This window comes from Aquila chrysaetos, chromosome 6 (assembly GCF_900496995.4).
Source record: "Aquila chrysaetos chrysaetos chromosome 6, bAquChr1.4, whole genome shotgun sequence".
Classification (NCBI taxonomy): domain Eukaryota; kingdom Metazoa; phylum Chordata; class Aves; order Accipitriformes; family Accipitridae; genus Aquila; species Aquila chrysaetos.
In genome coordinates, this window is record NC_044009.1 from 15,848,930 (window position 1) to 15,869,304 (window position 20,375).

Sequence of the window (20,375 nt, forward strand, 5' to 3'; positions counted from 1 at the left end):
CTCCCAGCCTCGTTGCTCCTTGTTGCATCTCTGAGGCTGTTATGGATTACGTTTTCTGGGAACACTGATGGCACCAAGTAAGCACTGGTTGCCAGGCCAACAACTCACAGGCATTTTGCTCGTACTCCTTAAGAAAGCACAGCTGCTTATGCAATTCCCTCTTATGATGCTCATACCCTAACAAGGAAACACCAAAGTGAATCAAAACACCAACAGGGAGCCCAAAGGAAATGGCTGGTTGATGCCTTCTCTTGGCCAGATTCAATGCTGACATGACAGAATGCAACAGTTGACTCTAATGGTGTTACTGCACCCGGTTTGAGATACAGTTTTCAAAAGCAAATCTGAACCACACACTGACATTTTCAGAGGAGCTTTAGGGATAAAAGACACTGATGGCTGAACTTCTCTGGGTGTCTGACTCCCAGCCATGGGAGTCAACGGCACCTGTGCACTGGGTTATCTCACCCCACTCCCTTTCAGGCAATAATTTTTTCAAGCTTACACTGCCCAAAACTGTGTCAGATCCTCCAGCTCCTACCAATACATTTCAATCACTGACTGATTTCTGAAGTCCCAAGAGGAGGTGGGAGGGCAGAGCCAGCACCTCAGAGAGGTTACAGTTGGACAAAACGGGATGTCTTACTGGATTTCGTGACCAATAATGCCAGCCACTGAAACTGGTCTCTACAGCAGTTACTGAATATTAAGAGTCAGGGAGAAGGTAGCTGGGGGTAGGGGACACGTGAGAAAAGATGGAATTTCTGCGGCTTCATTCCCAGTCCTCTGCAGAAGAACAACTGAGAAAGACCTCTACAGCAAGCTTAACAGAGAATGGTAAAAAAAACATTTTCTACAAGTGCCCCAAAGAGGCTCTGCTGCCTCCACCTATGCTTGTCTTCAGCAACATGATTTGAACATGTCTAAAATAGCCCAATAATGTGTCCCAGAAAATGACACTTGTATTACTCTTAACACAGAGAAGAAAAGTTTCAGAAGTCTGGTATGTTTGCCTGTATCTAAATTGGCAAAGATGATGGTGCGCAGTAATTACTGTCACATTTCCTGGGCAAAGGGAGGGAGATCAAAATGCCTAATTAACAGCTTCTTTCCCATGGGAGACATCAACGACATGGTAAGATGCATTCTTCCAGCTTTGTAAAATAAACAACTGAAATGGGACGAACACAGCAATCACATTCATCTTTGAATGTCATTGATTTTGCATCATTCTGTGCATTCTGTCTGTGTTGCTTGAGACGTGTGGCTTGCTGAAAATGCACATCTGACAACAAGGCTGGGAGGCTCCTTTGGGGAACAGGCATTGAGGGAGTTTGGGAGGGGCTCTGGTAACTCCAGGAGGACTTGGGCAGCAGCAGGACAGCCAGCGCAAACAGCCAAACAAAAAGGAAAGCACTGACAAAGCAGTCCTGTTGGAAAGAAAGACTAAAAAGTTCTCTGTTCAAAGACAGCCTGTTTGTATGTTTACTGGCAGTGCCATCTGAGTATTATCACTTGTATGGCGAGAGAGATGAGAAAAAGGAAAAGAAGATTAAATGAAATGTCAGTAGAGGGGGGAAAAAAAAACACTAACACACCATGGGACCAGGCAATGACTCGGTGCAATTTCAGCCTGGAGAGGCTGTTGTGTTTACGGACACCACGCACAGTGCTGCAATCCTGCCCCAACACAACCTGCCATCGCAGCTCCTGTCCTAGCCCTCATGGGCTGAGGGCCCTGAGCCGGCAGAACTAAGCATCATGGTGATTTTTCTAACAGTGCAGTGGTGTTGAGGGCCATGAACAAGATCCTCTTTACCTGGAGACTGGTTACTACAAGGCAAGGCTATGGAAGATGATGGGATACAGACTGTTTCCTTGACACGCTGCCAGGTGGCTGAAACAAGTACAATCCCTGTCTTCAACATGGGTTTTTTTGCATAGCCAACCTAAAGGGACACCCCACCTCTGCTCAAGTATTACTGGCTGTGCCAGGGCAGTCTTCCAGTCTGACGCTCCCTGCAGGTTATTGAAATATAATTATTTAAAGAGTATTTGGTCACAGGAATAGATTTGTTGCAGATGCCCATTTAGTCCCACTGAACAAAGCCTAAAACAAATGGCTGAATTAGGATAAATTACATTCAAGGCTGTAACATGATTTGCCCTTCGCACTTTTCTCTTCGGTTGTTCCTTGCAGACTGTGCTATTCCTGCTGTCTGAATCCCCTCCTCTCTGGGGTGATATCTGCCACAATGCAAAAGCTGTGTGGGCTCTGGATGAACAGATAAAACTGAACCTCTTTTTATTGTCCTTACCTTATCGTCAATTTTTCCTTTTTTCCATGCCACTTCCCATCTCTGCTTTGCTCCCTCACAGCTTTCATCTCACCAGCTCTCGGCCCTTTGCCTCCCCTAGCTCTCCTGCTTCTGGGTCTGTTCCCTCACTATTACTCAGCCCCCTACTCCTCCCTCAGCTCAATACTGCCACTTCTTCATTCCTCTTCACAGGTCTAGGGCTCCCCCTCTTTCTGTTTCACTTACAGACTAACACATACCAGTCTCTGGGTCCCACCAGCCATCAAAAATCCTGGCCTCTCTCATGTATCTGTCATGGGCTCCCTCACACCTGCCTTTCCTATGACTCAAGACCTCTGAAAAACAAGGCAGGAGTGCTCAACCCATGGTCGGTCCACTGTGCTGTGTCAGGAAGTCTGCCACAATTTTCCAGCAGTCTCTTTGCATCCCCCATGGTTTGGGTACCCTGCCATTTAATGAAGGGCTCTGTTTGTCACTCTGGCAGGACGCGTTACTGTCCTTAACATGGACTGACACCAGGACAGAGCCACTGTACTGAGGCTCTGGTAATAGGATTTCAGGAAGTGCTTTCCCTTCATCTGTCAAAAAATAATTCATCAAATAACTGTGTAGGTAATCCAAACCTCCTCCAATTATAAACCTGAATTTGGCATATAATGAAGAAAGCACTCAATCAGTTGAGTCACTGTACATAAAGACATATTGTACAAGATGTTTCACAAGGCATCTAACCACTTTTACCCCTAATTATACAAATTTGACAGGTTACTCATTAAAAGACAGGTTACTCACGAAAAGAAAAATAAATGCATTTTAAGTGTGAAAAAACAAACCTTTGCAGCTTGATGTTCCTTGCAAGTCAAATATGATGGATTGTGCTGAATTGCTGGTTCCCAGAGAATGCTGCAGCGCATCTGTACTGCTCCTCAGCGCTTCCTCCCAGTTAGCTAGCTGACCACGACTTTTCAGTAAGCAAAGGCTGCCACTCTTGTATTTCATTACGAGTCAAATGCATCCTGTGCTCTACCATAGTGTCCAGTCTAAAGCTTTCCACATCAGCCCACTTCAGAGTGAGTTTCTGAAGATTACACTATCATGCCTCCTTTGCAGCACACATCTCGCGTGACGTGAAAATGTTTGACCTGACAAAAGCTACAGATCTCATCCCCCACTCTTAATACTTCCAAAATCCTCACCAAAGATGCTCTGTGTGTGTGTGCAGGTGAGGAAGCACATGGACAGACATGGATCAGGGAGAGCACACTGAAACTTGGTGGATCTCCGGCTGTGGGATGATGCAGACTGCGCCAAAGGCAAGGTGTCTTCAGGAGCTCCTCAGGAGCAGCATGGGACCTGTGGCTGGCAGCGGCACGGGGCTGAGGATGGAGCGGGGCTGAGCTGGTCTGCCAGGGCCAGCCCAAGTATATATAGAAATATATATATACAAATACATATAAAAAGCAATAGCTGCTTTACTGCCCTTACTCATACCATATCCCTAACAGCTTCCTATGCACTATGCCAAAAAACCTGGCCTATTCTCTTGCACATATTTGACTTTGACTTTGCTGGATGCCGGATCAGGCCCCGAGGCTGCCCTGCCCACAGCACTGTGCACTCTCCCACGTTCCCATCAGTCCATTTGAAAGGAGGGCATTGATGTGTCTCCATAATGCAGCCATTACCAGCACGATACCGAGACAGATCAATCAAAGGCAACACAACAGCCAGATTCAGAGGATTCCAAAATTGAGGTCAGACTCAATAACTCTCAGACAGATGCCAAGAGAGAGAGACATACATATATACAGGAAGGCAAATTTTAACTGTGCAAACCTAAAAATGTCACTAGCAGTGATGGATTGGATGCGTTTTGGCAAGAACTGTTATTTCCTCCCCCATTACCACCCCTCGTCCCTGCATCAGTGTTGGCATAAGGTGCCTTTGTCCCAGTGGCCTGACTCTAACCTTCCCCTTAATGCACAGCTCTCAGATTTTACAGCACGAGCCCTGCAAACCAGTGTCCTGCTGCTTTGCTGTGCCCCGAAGGGACTATTGCACTGCTGCAGAATACCTCTCCCTAGGAAAGGCCTATTTCGTGACTAATTCCCAGCTCCTGGGTCAGTCGGGTGCTGGAGAGCTTCCTTAGGTGAAACGCCTCAAAACCTAGCTGAGGTCTCATCAGCAGGGATGGGGCAATGGGCGGTTGCCTGGGAAATGCCCTGTTTATACTAGTGCTCCGCTGCAGGTGAGCTGGTTGTTGCAGTTGCTGGGGATTTACAGACTCCGACACAAAGGCTGAGAAGCCAGAGATTTTCCTAGGTTATGGTGCTGGACTTGCACCAGGGGAAAAAAAAAAAATCCCTGTAAATCCACTCAAACCCACAGTTTGGCTTAATCATCTCGGTTGACCTTAGTTTCCTCTGCATTTTCTCCTCAGCGGTTTGGAGTTGGTAAGCTACTACAAATGATTAAACGATTCACATTATTGGTAATTATGTGTATCAGAGTGGCATTTAAAAACCCTACCTGACACAACACCCCACTGCAGTTAACATTTACAAGCAGACAAACACAGCAAAGATGACTGAATTTGGTGGCAAATGGCAACCCTGATTTCAAGATCAAACTCTGAATCAAACACCAAAAATCCACCTCTAAAATTCCTGCTTCACAATGCATTAAGCACATCCAGCTAGTAAATACTAGTGTAAAATGAGAACACACGCGCCAGTCCCTTTCTATCGCTACAGAAAGTTGCCAACAGGTTTCTCCTTCAAAAAGAGAAAAATGATTAAAAATATATGTTAAGTATCCTAAGATGGTTCACATTGCATTAATTAAATACAGGCTTAGCCAGTGTGTGAGTGTGCAGTTTCTGGAGAGCTAGGAATTCATGCATGAAGGCAGGTAGTTTTAGGGACTTTTCCGGTGTTCAAGGACAAACAAAGATGCCACAAGATAAGCTTTACTAAGACTCGCAAACAAAAACTGTGTGTATTGACAGCAAGTCCCCACACTAGAGATCTCGCAATCTAAGCAGACAGTGAGAAAAAAGCAGGGGAGGAAGAAATGAGGCCACAAAGTGGTGATCAAAGCAAACTTCACCCTGATCAAGAACAGCTTTGTTCCCTTGGGAAGTATGTGTCCCCAGTCCCGCTACCTGCCCTAGACCATACTGCCTCATTTTCTCTTGCTCTGCTGTTTAACCCCTTGCCTCAAAAAGCAACATGAAAATACACCACTACAATGCCCGCTGATGGGCAGCAGTGGGTTCCTGCCTCCTCTCACCCATTAGCTGCAAACTCCTCAATTAAATGTTCAGACACTGACCACCACTCAGAACCTGAGCTTGAGAGAGCCTGAGAAGAGCATCTCTTTCCTCCCTTTTTAAAGAGAGGAAATTCCTCTCAATCCTGTAAAGTTATTCCCACTTCTCCACGTGTACGGGTAGCACTTGTCCAAGATTGTGTGAAAAATCTGTGGCAAAGAAAAGAAATGCGCTCAGTCTTCCCACGGCCCACGTCAACCCCTAAGAACTGCAGCATCTGTGATTCCTGCACACCTGCTCCTGCTTATCTGCTGGCTAAGCTTAGCACAAAGTTGGGTTACAGCAAAAAGACAAGACCTCATTGTCATCCCCCCAGTCATCAACAGTGTGTTCACCTGCATGCTTATACAAGATTTCCTTTACCTTTGGCTTCCAAATTTTGGCTATCCGCAAGAAGAGACCCTTAAAATCTAAACCCATTTACTTTTAGCAGAAAGATCCATTTCCAGCACAATTGCTTATGAAATGCCTGTAGGGTCCAAGAGCCTTAAAATACTCTGCTGCTGAGAAATTATGGATAGCATCTCTAAACGCTGTCAACAGCCAACAAACGTTGGTAGAAAGATCTCTTTAGCATGCATGGATGGATGCATCAAGGGCAGTTGTGTCTGTACAAGAGAAACTCCTCTTGCACTGTGCATCTGGGGTTTAAAGTGGGAACTCTGCACAGAGAAAATTAGCATTTACTTCTAAAACTGGAAACTTGCTTTGCATATTTCATCTTGACACAGTCACACTTCCCCCCCCCCTGCCAAATAACAAGCTGAATCCTAAAATCCTAACATAGTTTACAAATAGACAAAGTCCCAGTGAAATATGCCTGGGCAAGGGTGAATAAATGCTGACACTGAATTGTCGTATTCCTGGTCAGACTGAGTAACACATTATTCTGCAAATAATTGGTGGTTTCAAGAAGGCGTTGTTACTTGTGAGCAATAACAGGAGAACCCATCCTTCATGAACACACATATGCATGCCAAGAGCAACATGAGCTATCCTTGCACAACAGCTGAGCGGTTTCCTACTCCCTCCCAGGCCAGAGAAGCTGAGCAGCTGCTCTACACCAGCCTGTTCTCTTGTCCTCAGAGAGGTGACCCTGTCCCATCTACGAAGACGCACTAAGGAACCATCATGCCTTTCCTGAAGTCTTCTCAGAGCACTGCCCAGGGTCATGGGTAAGGATGCAATTTGTGCAAACCCAGATGAAGATGCAGCCCTTGCTGTGAAGAGCTAGTGCCCTTCCAAGGCACATGCTCCCTCATGTCAGCTTCCCCATGCCCCAGGGCACGCTTGGCTCCAGCTAATATTTCCCCTTGGAGGAAAATCAGTCAGTGGTCTGCAGAGCCCTGTATTTCATGGCGGGGCATCGAGGCATGTTACCTGCGGTCTCCCTGTCTCCTGCCGACAGCTCTCCATTGATCCCGTTCTCTTTGGTCCGAGCGTACGTCCCTGGCTGCTCATGGCCGCCCAGCCCCGGCTCCTCATCCTCTTGGTAGGGAAATCCATTGGCATTTCTGACTAGTCCAGCACTCGCGCTGCCCTGTTCCTTAATTTCAGGTGAATGTGGGTGTGAAGAAGCCTCTGTTAGCTGACCCGAAGTCCAGTGCGGTGCCTTGGCTTCGTCTTTCCTATCCTCTGCCATGGTTCCTTGCCTTCACCGCTTGGCCTGAAACGACATTAGCAGGAAAGATCAGCTCCAAGTGGGTGACTGTGCCCCTGACCATCAGGCTGCAACCACGTGCAGCACAGGCACATTACCAGCAGTGCTGCCAAAGAAACTTGCATCCGGCAGATGAGAGAGGGTTTAAATGCAGAAGTGTCTCTGCTTGTCTGTCCTGGGCGTGAGCAAGCTACTTTAAAACCTAAACAAACCACAACCGGTAAAAATTACGGGTCAGGTCCTCCCTGACTCTCATATGCCTTGCAACTATTAGCACCAGTTTCTTGAGGGCTGCCTTTTCATTAATCTGATTTTAACTCACTAATTACAGTTAAATGTAGACCCACTTAACAAGAAGTGGATCGGTCACCATAATGCAACAACATCTTCCCAGGGTGATAAAGGGAAGAATGCCACAACTGCTAAAAGAAGTGAAGCTGCTGTTGCAATTTTCATTGCAGTTGCAAAGAACAGGTGCTCTTTGGGCACAGAACTACAGGGCTATCCTTCCTCTGTGGTGCATGCAAACTGCTGCTAGCCATGACAGAAACCACATTGGAGAAAATTCACTGGGTTCCTGAACATATGTGCTATTTGACCCTGTTTATATCCCCTCTTACTTGCTGTTTCGTGAACATTCACACTCACTCCCTTTTGTCCAAAACAGCCTGTGGGGAACAGTTGTTTTCCACACAAGCACTTGCATTCTCTTATGACTATGAGTATTTATATATAAACAAAACTAATCATTATTTGCTACTTCACATGTATTTCACTCCTGTTAATTAGCTCTCACTTGTCCAAGCCAGGAAAAGAAGCCACTGCACAAGCCATAGGCTTTGGCTACTCCTCACAGAAAAACGTAGTAGTAGCTCCTCAATATGTAAGCCTAGGAAGACAACATATCGTAATCCATGTTCCAATGATAAAGTAACCTCCAGGGGGGCAGAGGAAGGCTTGACCTGAGCTAGCTATGTCCAAGTGAAAACCAGCAGGCCTTTTCCAAAAGCACTTGCCATCTTTTTTTCCTGGAAGAAAAAAAGATACACCTAAAAGAAATCAGATGAACGCAGTAAACCAGCCACACATCACAGAGGCTGAGCAGTCTAGAAAAGAATGCACAAAACTGGATGGTGCATATATTCTGCAGACATTTAACAAAAACCAAACAAACTAACCAGAAAAAAAAATTAGTTTCCACAGAGTCAGGTCAGTTTGCAGAAAACCTCTAAACATGAGAAAAAGCTATTGTTATTTGTCAGATAATCATTCACAATTGGTAACTCGAGCCCTTTCTGATCAGATGTTGTCATTTAGTAGTAATGGCTTTCAGAGCTACTTTAAATTAAAAAATCATGGTGAATCATGAAAATTAGATTTCATTTACAATAAATATGTGACTCAAACTGTAGTTCCACCCCAAAAAGGACTAATAACTCTTTTGCCTCCCAGTGAAACCATGGTGTTTTGGGAAGCGCAGCTCTGTCTGCTCTCACCCTGACCCAGCACCATTTCCTGGGGATAACCAATTGCATGAAGACTGTAGGAGCAGGTGAAACTTCAAGCCCAGTGTTTACTCTGAGCTGTAATGAAAATGGTGGGCTGAGCAGTATCACAAAGCTCAGTGGCACTGAGACATGCCTTAATCAACCACAGAAATGGTAAACATGCTCCACATCCCTTTGCCTTCCCCTCCTCCTTTACCCTGATGGGAGACTCATCAGTGAGCCATTCTGCACATACAGCAAGAGCCTTAAGGCAGCCATCTCAAATCATACCAGAAGAGCTGATGGGGTAATTACAAAGGGGAGAGCCCAAGCTGGGCAAAGACCATCTCCTATGTACCAAAGACATGAGTCTCTGCTTCTGGGTCTGTTTACTGCATGACACTAGAGAACATTTTCTGATCCGAGCCTTTCCAAAACATGAGGCCACGGGACAAACGTCTCCCTCTGTACAGGAGTGAGTAGCACACATCCAAAGCTACCAACTTTTGGGGTCCGAGGACAGAGCAGAGCCTGTTCTGGGAAAACAGGGAGACATTCTCATCTATGTCCCCTGAGGAAGCTCAGAAAGAAAAAAAGGGGGAAAAAACCCCAAACCCCAAAGTCTAACTCAAGGCTTTCCCCACCAATCCAGTGTGGTTTGAACCTGACAGCGAGCCCCAGGAACAGTACGAACCTGCTCACCAGCTTCAGCAGTTCAGCCCCTGGGTCACCCACAAGAAAAGCCCAGCGCCTCAGCAAGGAGAGGGAGGGTTACCGAATTCTCCCGAGTGTGGGGAATGCAGTTCTGAACATCACCGAGACGAACGTAACGGTTATCTCCCACTGCCGCAGTTTGGAGGCTGTTATCCCTAAGTACCCTTCCTGGTTCCAGGCAGACACTCCCTGCTTCACTTGAAGCTCTTGAGGAAGGATATTCACATCCTTACAATGGACTGTGTCACAGAAGTCCTCTGTGAAAGTAACAGAAGTGCTTTTATCTTTAAAAATAAATACAGTGGGCAGGCTTCAATGAGAGCTGTGTGTATCTGGAGGCAGAATTTGGCTCAGTATTTATAATAGATGGTTACAGAGTGAAACATGGATGAATTCATTCTTGACTCTCTGTTATTCATCAAGTGCTCTCAGAGTTTATAATGGTAGTAGAAACACAGCAAGTGAGTCACACAATGCATCTTTGTACTCAGCAATTTAGCAATGACTATGCTGTATGGTGTGATTCATCCACAGCTCAGGTTCAAATCCAGAATACACAGGTGTGCTTTCTACCATCAGGTTAGTTGTTTTTCTGTCATTTCATTAGCATACCATGGAATTAAATTAATCAGGTAATTTAAATATTGACAGAGAAATACCAAGAGTGGACAAATATTACGGCAGAATTTAAATAGTGTTAGGTATACAAAAAGAAGAAACCTGGAATAGTTTCAACAATCTAGGGAAACACAGTACTTCAAGGAAGCAAAAAGTTCCTCTTTCCACTATGATTTACTTAGTCTTTGCATAAACTACAATGAAGGCTTTCAAAAAATATCAGAAAAGGCGGCACAGCCAGCCCGCTAAAATGTCGTGTTGCCTTAGTTAAAAATTAATTTGGATATTTATGAGCCTTTCTTCCCTACCCATTATAGCAGAACCTCATTATCAGAGAATATGCGGCAGCGACCTTACTAGTATGTTCTCACTGCTTTTCTCCTCCATCAGCTGAAGTTACTGGCAGTGAGAGGGACCAAGGCAGGTGCTGGACTGCAGCAGGAAGGGCAGTGGAGCTCACAGGCTGTACCAACACCCCAGTATGGCCCCTTACTGCAAAGCCATCCTGGTGACACCACGTCAATATGCCACGGGGCACAAGTACAAGCCTCGGCACAGGCTGCGTTAGCTAGACGGCACGGGATTGTGGAAACACTCCTCCCTCAGTATGTTCCTCACCTTGAAGCCTAATCAAAGCCAGCCATGCAAATCAGGGTATGGGAGTGGGGTGGGAAATGCCCCCTCCTTCCAGAGGGATCAAGCAGGCACTGTTGTGCACCACAGGCCACATCAGTGATACTGACCCACATCTGTGGGCCATGCACAGCCCTCCCCAAAAAGGCTTTCCTTGTCCACACTGACATGGAGGATGCTACTGAGACCCTGGCCATTCCCTATCCGGAGAGATCACACTCCACCAGCAGCTGCCAACAGCAGCAGTAAAGCAGCAGTGAAGAGACACTTCACAGACCTTAAATTCATGTCCTTGTAACTCAGGTGGTGCACTAGGGATGGCATTACGGATCTGAACTGGACATCCTGCCTTCTAAACTAATAGCTTGTAGCAGAAATTATGGTAAAAACAAATTCCTCCAACCTTTTCAGCCATTTGGGAACTGTATAGAGACAGAAAATACTTAAATAATTTGAAATTAATACAGAGGGACAAGCAGTCTGACTTTGCAGTTACCTCCTCCTTTCAAAAGCACTGTACATATATTTCTTAACCCATATGCTCTTTTATGTGACACCAGCTCCTGCTGCCATGGCTGGGTTGAACCGAGCCCGAGTGCTTTGAACTCAGCACACCACAAATCACCCACAGTAATACAGCATAAGACCATGACATGCAAAAACCCAAGATAATGCTGATTTAAACATCCTGCCGTGCTAGCTGTCCTGTATATTTCATGAGTACATCTTAGCATTACATTAACATTGCCTTTGCACGTAAGCAGATGAATTTTCCACAAATTTCACTTTTTAAGAGAACTTTACAGGAGACCAGAATTAGGCCAATACTGAAGGATTTTGCAAATACCCTGCCTTCCTGCTTCAAGTCATGTTTTTACCTAATCCTGTGTCTATGAGCCCATTCACAGTGAAATGAGGCTTTTTGATTTCAGGGAAGCTAATTCATTAACTAAGAAAAACAGCCACGAGGGTACATGGAGGAAGAGCTACAACTCCAGTTCAGGGGAGAGAATAACACTTGAGGTTCGTGAAAGGAAAGACAACAGACTCCTCCAAAAAGAAAACCAAACCCTGGCAGGGGGCATGGCCAGATCCTGAGCTCAGTGGGAAGGAGAGGGGAAGTGCCCCCTGTATGGCTCCAGGGCCAAATCCTTCTTCCCAGAGGCCTATTTAGCTCAGATGCACCATAGCACTCATTCAGCTACCCTGCTCCCAAGTCCAGAGCCAGGAGAGGGTGGGGATTGCTCCGTGGAGGCAGGCTGGGGCGCAGAGGCATGATTAGCATGATCTCAGACACCCAGGGCTTCCAAAACTCCTGAATGAGACTGCCTAAAAGAGAATTTTTCATTAAATTTAAGAAATTCAGATAATTTCTTTCAGAGAAAAGAAGTTTGTGAGGTGAGGTGTTCATAAATTTTTAAAGAGAAGAGGGCACCAAGAAGTAGAGAAGAATGAAATTGTCTCCAAAATGAGTTACACTAAAAACCAAATAAAAAAAATTCCTTCCTTAACATAAAAAGCCCAAACCATACACAAATAGGGCACAATCTAATTCAGACTGGTACACAACACAACTGAGAAAACCTTTAATTCACGTCCACATACCAACTGGCCAGTTGGGATGATGTGCCTGAATATTAAATATCAGGCACTGTGGATTAAGAAGTCCCAAGGGAATTTGACAGTAAATTTAACTTACTGACAACTATGTCTAGAATTGCGAAGGAAAGTGGGTAGGTATCAGGAGGTCGGAATAAAAGCAACAAGAGACAGAAGATGGGAAATCTGGACAGACAAATTCCAATAACCTCCTGCCACCATCATAAAGCTAAGCCTGTCGTATGTAGTACACAAACCCTATCAGTGCTATTGTCTTCACGGACTCTCCACATATTTACAAAACACAAGGGCTAATTTTGGATGCCATGAACACATGGAGAGCTTTGCACCCACATTTCACTCCTTCATTTCAGCTAACATGCATCTTCTCTCAAATTAATTTGATTATTTTCAGATGTGAGCGGTGTGCTTCACACTGATCAAAAAGAATCACAGCAAACAGTATGGATGGGGAGAAAGTCTCATGGCATCTGACAGGGACCATGTTAGCTTCCCTCTTACTTAAAATGCTTGGTCATGGTCCAGCAGCCACTAAGCAATTAACAAAAGTTACCACTTGATGCTAAATGTCTAAGTGCTGTAATTCTAGTAATATGGTATATTATTAGACAGAACTATACATTCTCTCAGTTGGAGCTACTCTACCTCTCAAGCCTAATAAAGGATAAACACGTTTCTCTGGTAATTTGTAACAAATATGATTTATTTCTTCCTTGTCCAGTGCTTAAGTTATTAGCTTGCAGCTAGATCCCTCTTTCTAGACAACATGAGTAAGACTATCCTCTTAAATACTACCTTGCATCTGTTAAAAATGCAGGCAGTGTTCATCTCACACTTTTATCAGCATTTGGCAGTTTTGAAAGGCTTTTCCATTTCCACACTGCAAACAGTTAGTCAATAGTCACATATTCTTTGTAGAAAATCCTTTTGATTGTACCTTGGATGAAAAATAACGGATGGCGCCTGGACCAAAGGCTGAACAAAGGAGGCTCACTGTAGAAAGACGAAGAAAATTTACTGCAATCTGCATCCTTGCCAGAGCTGAGAACGAGGGATGGCTGCAGCCTCTGAAGCAGTTGATCAGACCTGCAGCACTGGCACAGCAGAGAGCCAGAGGAGCAGCTGCTCATACTCTGCATTCCTCTGCTCCTTCCTGCATGGTGTGCTGTCCTGTGGGTGCAGAGATTTAAACCCCTCACGGAGTTTCCCTCAGTTGGGCTGAGCATCAGTGGAGGCAGGCAGGTGGGAAGGGTGCGTCACCCCACTGCAGCAGCCACACAGCTCCTGATGAAGGTGAATGCTTTCACTTGGAGAAATGTGAATCTGACAAAGCCCCCCTGCTCTGTACTGAGTAACAAACCCTGCTCGGCCAGTTGGTACACCCAGGTGGTGTACAGGAGGTCCGAGATGCAAGCAGGTCCATCCTGCTGCAGAACATAGGAACAGGTAAGCATACGAGAATGAGTCTTTCAGCTGCCACTCCTGACCAACAGAGCTCTTCCTCCGTGGGGAAGGTATTAATTTCTCTGGGCTGCTGGAAAGCAGAGCACAACTGAGCTGACCTGCCGTTGGATGCTCTCCTCCTGAGACACATAGTTGCCCACCACAAAGGGCTGCCCTTGCTCCCTTGCCCAGGGACTGCATCAACTTGCTCGGACTCCAGAAATCTAAAACTGGGTGCCCTTCTCTCTTTGCAATGGTGAAATCATGCTACTAGCAGCTTCTGCCTGCAAAAAAAAATCTACCATAGATCTCACTTCTAGCTAAAAAGCTAGAAGAATCCCTGTACAACCCTTCCTGCTCCAACACCACTCCTTTTTGACAAACCTTCTATCCACAATGCTGCATTTTTACACCATTTACCATTCATCAAACACCCTCACACACACCCATCTATCACTAATCATACTTGCTTCCTGCAGGAGAGAGGAAAGGCATTTTAGCCAGTGAAGGAGATGGTAACCATAACAACAGCTCCATGACAACTGTAAGTGATATCTGAGACAAGAAATAAGGCAAAAAACTTACTACCAATAAATTTGATCCATGATAAGGAAAACCACTGAAGAAGCAATACCAATCAGTAAAGGTGCCAACAGGAAGAAACACAAGTCTCTCTGGATTAAATTGCACACAATCCTTCTGCAAATTTTAAAATGAGGCACCATGACAGCCTTTTCATCTCCTGACCAGCAAACAAAGAAGGCAGACCCTGCTCAATCCTACCTGAGATCTCTCCTGCCTTGGAGAGCCGGAGGGGCTGAAGGATGGAAGGAGTGCTGCCGGGAAGCCGGGATGTTTCCTGGCAGCCAGAAGACTCCTAAATTTCTCAGTGGAGTCTTTTATTTCTAGGAGACTCGTTGAAACGAGCCCTGAACAAGGACAGGATTGCTCCCAGGGGAGCACCTCAGAGTCAGACACACTGCATTGATTTTTCCACCAAGCACAATTTCAAATGGGCATCGTGAGCCCTCTCCGTGCACTTTAGAGAAGGCATTGCAGTTGGCAGGCTTGTTTGAAACAGGAGGCTCTGCAGCCATTAGCCAGCAACCATCTAAACGACCCATGCATGCCAAGGCCCTGACTTACAATCCTGGCAGAGAAAAAGATTCACCAACACTTGTGGCTACATCGGCTTTTTCACCCTCAGTGCAGGAGGCACAGAAAAACTGCGACAAATAAACAGCACTAACTCCAAGGGCTGTGTGCAGATAAAGTTTTTTGGGGTGTGATTAGACAGGGAAATGTTCAAAGAAGCAGCTGCACTACCTGGCCCTCTCGGGGCTTTTCAGGGGGAATTCAGCACACCAGTTTGCTATGCAGGATTGCTCAGAGTGGGCACACTGAAGTGGTCTTTCCCCACTGAAATACTTTGTCATCCTTTGCACAGCTTCCCTCTCCTAGCCTCCTTACCTCCTTGCTTTTCAAAGCATTGCAATAATCTAACTGGAAATTAAACCTTTCTACATGGCACGCTTGGTTCTTCCACAATATGAATATAGACTTACAACTCTATATTTAAGAGTTAATGAAATAAACACTCAACAACTCAGTCCTTATTTGTACTTTTACAGTCTGTTTTTCACTGCCAAAGTAATTATAAGAGATTTGCCCCACTTATTACAAAAACATTTTCAAAAAGCTAAGAACAACAGAGGAAACCTTTAGTTTAAGGAGATTATTTTGAAGGGAAAAGGAGATTCAGATAACATCCAGGAACCATGTCTCCAATAGAAGAAACATCTTTTTTTTTTTTTTTTTTTTTTGTATTTTCCTCTTACACAGTGGTCACTTTAAACCTTAGCAAGAAGACAGTTGAAAATCCATAACAACAACACAGCTGTATTGGTTTTGCTGGCAAGGTTTTGGTAGCGGGGGGGGGGGTTACAGGGGTGGCTTCTGTAAGAAGTTGCTGGAAGTTTCCCCTGTGTTCGAGAGAGAGCCAATACCAGCCGGCTCTAAGATGGACCTGCCGCCGGCCAAGGCCGAGCCAATCAGCGATAGCGGTAACGCCTCTGTGATAACATTTTTAAGAAGGAAAAAAGTTGGGACAGGCAGATTCGGCAGCCGGAGAGAGGAGTGAGAACATGTAAGAGAAACAACTCTGCGGACACCAAGGTCAGTGCAGAAGGAGGGGGAGGAGATGCTCCAGGCGCCGGAGCAGAGATTCCCCTGCGGCCCGTGGTGAAGACCATGGTGAGGCAGGCTGTCCCCCTGCAGCCCATGGAGGTCCACGGTGGAGCAGATATCCACCTGTAGCCCGTGGAGGACCCCACGCCGGAGCAGGTGGGTTTCCCGAAGGAGGCTGTGACCCCGTGGGAACCCTGCGCTGGAGCAGGTTCCTGGCAGGACCTGTGGATCTGTGGAGAGAGGAGCCCACGGAGCAGGTTTTCTGGCAGGACTTGTGACCCCGTGGGGGACCCACGCTGGAGCAGTGTGCTCCTGAAGGACTGCACACCGTGGAAAGGACCCATGCTGGAGCAGTTCGTGAAGAACTGCAGCCCGTGGGAAGGGCCCACGTTGGAGAAGTTCGTGGAGGACTGTCTCCCGTGGGTGGGACCCCACGTTGGAGCAGGGAAGGGTGTGATGAGTCCTCCCCCTGAGGAGGATGAAGCGGCAGAAAACAACGTGTGATGAACTGACCGTAAACCCCATCCCCGTTCCCCCTGTGCCGCTGGGGGGGGGTTTGGTAGAGAAGCCGGGAGTGAAGTTGTGCCCGGGAAGAAGGGAGGGGTGGAGGGAAGGTGTTCTGAGATTCGGGTTTTTTTTCTCATTACCCTACTCTGGTTGATTTGTAATAAAGTGAGTTAATTTCCCCAAGTTGAGTCTGTTTTGCCCGTGACGGTAAGTGATGAGTGATATCTCTCCTGTCCTTATCTCGACCCACAAGCTCTTTGTTATATTTTCTCTCCCCTGTCCAGTTGAGGAGGGGGAGTGATAGAACGGCTTTGGTGGGCACCTGGCAACCAGCCAGGGTCAACCCATCACAACAGCCGAGCTGGAGGACGGGCTATTTAAGACAAGGGTGCTCAAAATACTGCTTATGGGGAAAAAAATCTTCATCAGTCAGGGAAGTAGTAGTATACAACTTGACACAGTCATTGCAGGCTGGGTAAAAAAAAAGGTACAACTACTAGAAATACTCACAAATACATCACACTAAAAGCACTGTGGCTGCCAACATTTCACAAGTTTGGCCAGCTGAAATCTTGTCAGAAGCAAACACTGGCTGGCTAATAAAAATGAACACTGAATGCTTGGTTCCCCTCCCTACCGCCACTTCCATAATTTTCAGTGCTTATAAAAGGCTGAAACAAAGTCATCTTCTGCTTATTCATTGCACAGGTATAAAAGGTGATGGCAGCACACACTACCCAGTTTACGATCTTCTAATTCTTAGACTCATATTTTCAAGCCTGTTGTTTGAAGGAGTGCCAGCCAAACTGTGTATTTGCCATGGCTGCTGCAAACAGGCTACATAGCTATGCGCTTCCTTTGCTCCCAGGGCCCACTAATCAATACTTGTATTTGGATTAGGGTCTGGTAAAAGTAGCCCACAAAAAGGCTGGAGTGAAATTTTGCAGGATTTTTTTTTCCCCACACTGACCTTGCTAAGACACATTGATTTGATGTTGCCTCTCTTCTCTCAAGAGACTCCATGATGGATGACAGCGCAGATTAGGTAGCGAGAAATTAATTAATCATGCTAATATGTTACTTGCGTATTCTCCATGCAGGACAGGTCTGTGCTCTTGCCAACTTCAGTAGAGCTACTCTGTGTGCAGGTGAGGCAAACTGGACCATTTAGCAGAGAGGTGCTACAAACTTAACTGCTAAGCAAAAACTCACACAACAAAATCTCACTTATCCAGAATAAGCACTTTAACTACACTGGTGCATCTTTTCTTTCTCCGTATACATGAATTAATTTCACATGCCTTATTTCTTCCAGTTTCACCGAGATGTCATCAAGCATGACACATTTTCACACGATCTTAACTGTACTCAGCGAGCTTTTAATTAGAAAAAAAAAAAAATGCTGCCTCTACAAATTTGTCTGCATTTTTTGATTTTTCAAAGGTCTTACCTAACTTTTAAAACTAATTCCACCCCTGCTACAGTACAATCTTTGAAAATACCCATACGCTATCTTTGGGAGCATCATCACATCAGCTACTACAAATGGTAAAAAGCACATCATGGGCTAATTTTGGGCAGATTCTTCCCCATAAATATATGCAGGAGAACCAGGCTGCAGCAGAAATCTGGAACGCAGCATTTGCACCACAGTCCAGCTCTCTGTGCCCTCTCCAGGGCCAGGGACCCCCGAAAAAGCGGTAGTTCAGGAATTCCAGGGGTGGAATTCCTGATCCAGCTGCCACCCCAGCTTAATTCTGTCCTTCCATATGCTGAAGTAAAGGAACACAGTCAATTATTCCACAACTGAACAAGCAACACAAAGACATTGATGTGAAAATGAAGTATGGCAGTGGTAACAGGAAAGGATCTTCAAGGCCATGTGCTGCTCCAGTTTGTTTGGGTAAAAATTCTTGCTCACGTGAAAAAGTTTTCTCCCCAGGTCAAGGGCAGCAGATTATTCCTTTGCTGAGAGTGCTTTTAGCGTCACTTCATAATACTCAGACACACCAGGCAATCATGCCAGGCACACAGTGGAAGCAGAAGCATCTTATTGTCTAACAGAGAAATTGTTTATTCATGCTGAAAAAGAGCATCAGACAGAAGAAAGCTTGTTCCGAGGTCCCTCCATCCAGACTCACTTAAGCATGTTTGACTCTCAGTTTCGCAGTCAGAAAAGCTTAGAGGCAGGGGCCCAGGAACCCATTACAGCCAACAGAAACCAATGCTTTTAACTGCAGCACAAAACATCTAACTGTAAATAAATAAATAGAAATAAGGAGACAAAGGGATGCAAAACTGATTCGGAAAGAGGTTATTTGCAAAGGCTGCTTGCTTCTTTATTTACAGCAAACTTGGCATGGATTAGCTAGTGCTAGAATTTTCTTTCCTAGGGAATGTCTGAGCAGTGACTGTTGTGCTGCAAAACCTTGGTCCTACAGAAGTGGTGGGATTATTTCATCCCTTCATATTATTTTCTAACTGACAATGTTACAGACAAAGGACTTTTTAGCTTAAATATACCCTTACGCTTGTATGACTTAAAAATACGCTGTCCACCCACATTCAGCTACCTACTCATATGACCCATGACTGTATACCCAGGCAAATAAAATAATCTCTCCCTACCTGGAAATGCGAATACCCAGAAATCTTTTATGCTTTTAAATGCTCTAGACAGTAAAAATCACAATATTTGGGATATAATTTTATCATGTGGTAGCTTTTCCCTGCCAAATCTTTATTCAACCAACCCCACTGCCTACAAAAGAAAAGAAAGCAAACAGCCACTCCTCCAGCCTGTTCAGGCACAAGGACAGGAGGGCAGGGAGGATGGGGCCAGTATCGAAGGAACCTGAAGCCACAGGAGTTGATTTTGCAGCCCTTGCCTTCAGAGGCAGTTTTTCTCTCAAAAGGGCTTTAATTAAGATCTTGGGATGCACACTGAAACAGGAAGAGGAGTTTATGTGCCCCAGCTTGTACTTTAACTATAGTGGTTTTTTTAAAGTTGAATTTTTAATTCCTTGGGTTTTTGAATTAAGAAAATTAAGGTATCTAAAGCGTGAGGAGGAACCAACTCACTGAGTCATTCAGACTTCCTGAAATCTTAAATGCGGGACTTGCTGTCACAGCAAAGACCTATTTCAGAGACTTGTTTCCTCCCCACACTCCCACAGGTGTATGCAATTACCTGATTCTTGCTACAGGTTGGGTTTAGCCTTGCTCTGCTGCCACCCCTTTTCTTCCCACTCTGTGCCGAGGGGCTGACGTAGGCACATAAAGTCAGTGGCATTCTCCCAGGATAAGATGAAGAATGAATGGGTTTTGTGGGAGGCGAGGGACAAGCCCAGGGCCAGGGAGTAAGGAAGGGTAAGAAAGTTGCATTGGATGAAGAAAGCGCACGTCAAGAATGATAAGATGTGACTGATGAACAAATTCAGTAACTGAGGAAAAAGTCTGGAAAAAACCCAAGCCATGGGACTGAATATGTGTTGTTTTAATACAAAGAGACAGCCAGGGGGAAGGAGGGAAGCTAGGATTTGCCATCTCCAATCAAACCATTCAGTCTAAACTCCTGCCACAAGCAGTGGCCAGCACGAGCTGCTCCACATGAAGAGGCAAGAAGCTCCACAGAGCTTCAGTCTCACATCAGCGTGTTCTCAACACACAAAGTCTCCACCTGGTGACACAGACCTGCTGATTCCCATCAGCACCAGGTGCCTACATGTCTATGAGGATCCAGATCATCATGCTCTTTCCAATACAAGCAGTGCATACAGAAGATATCCTCAAGGTGACTTTCTGGACAAGGGAAGTAACCTATCTGTGTCCTTCCATGGATTGCCATCAGAGATTTC

General features: G+C 45.5%; 1 protein-coding gene across 46 annotated transcripts in view; it reads right to left on the reverse strand.

Moving 5' to 3' along the window:
- MAP2 (microtubule associated protein 2) overlaps nucleotides 1-20,375 on the reverse strand; it is a 238,050-nt gene that overhangs the window by 64,651 nt on the left and 153,024 nt on the right. For all 46 annotated transcript variants that reach the window (XM_030017079.1, XM_030017072.1, XM_030017074.1 and 43 more), the window contains one exon: nucleotides 7,030-7,315. In XM_030017079.1, coding sequence (XP_029872939.1) covers nucleotides 7,030-7,291 — 262 coding nt within the window. In that variant the 5' untranslated portion in view covers nucleotides 7,292-7,315. The remainder of the gene's footprint in view (nucleotides 1-7,029; nucleotides 7,316-20,375) is intronic.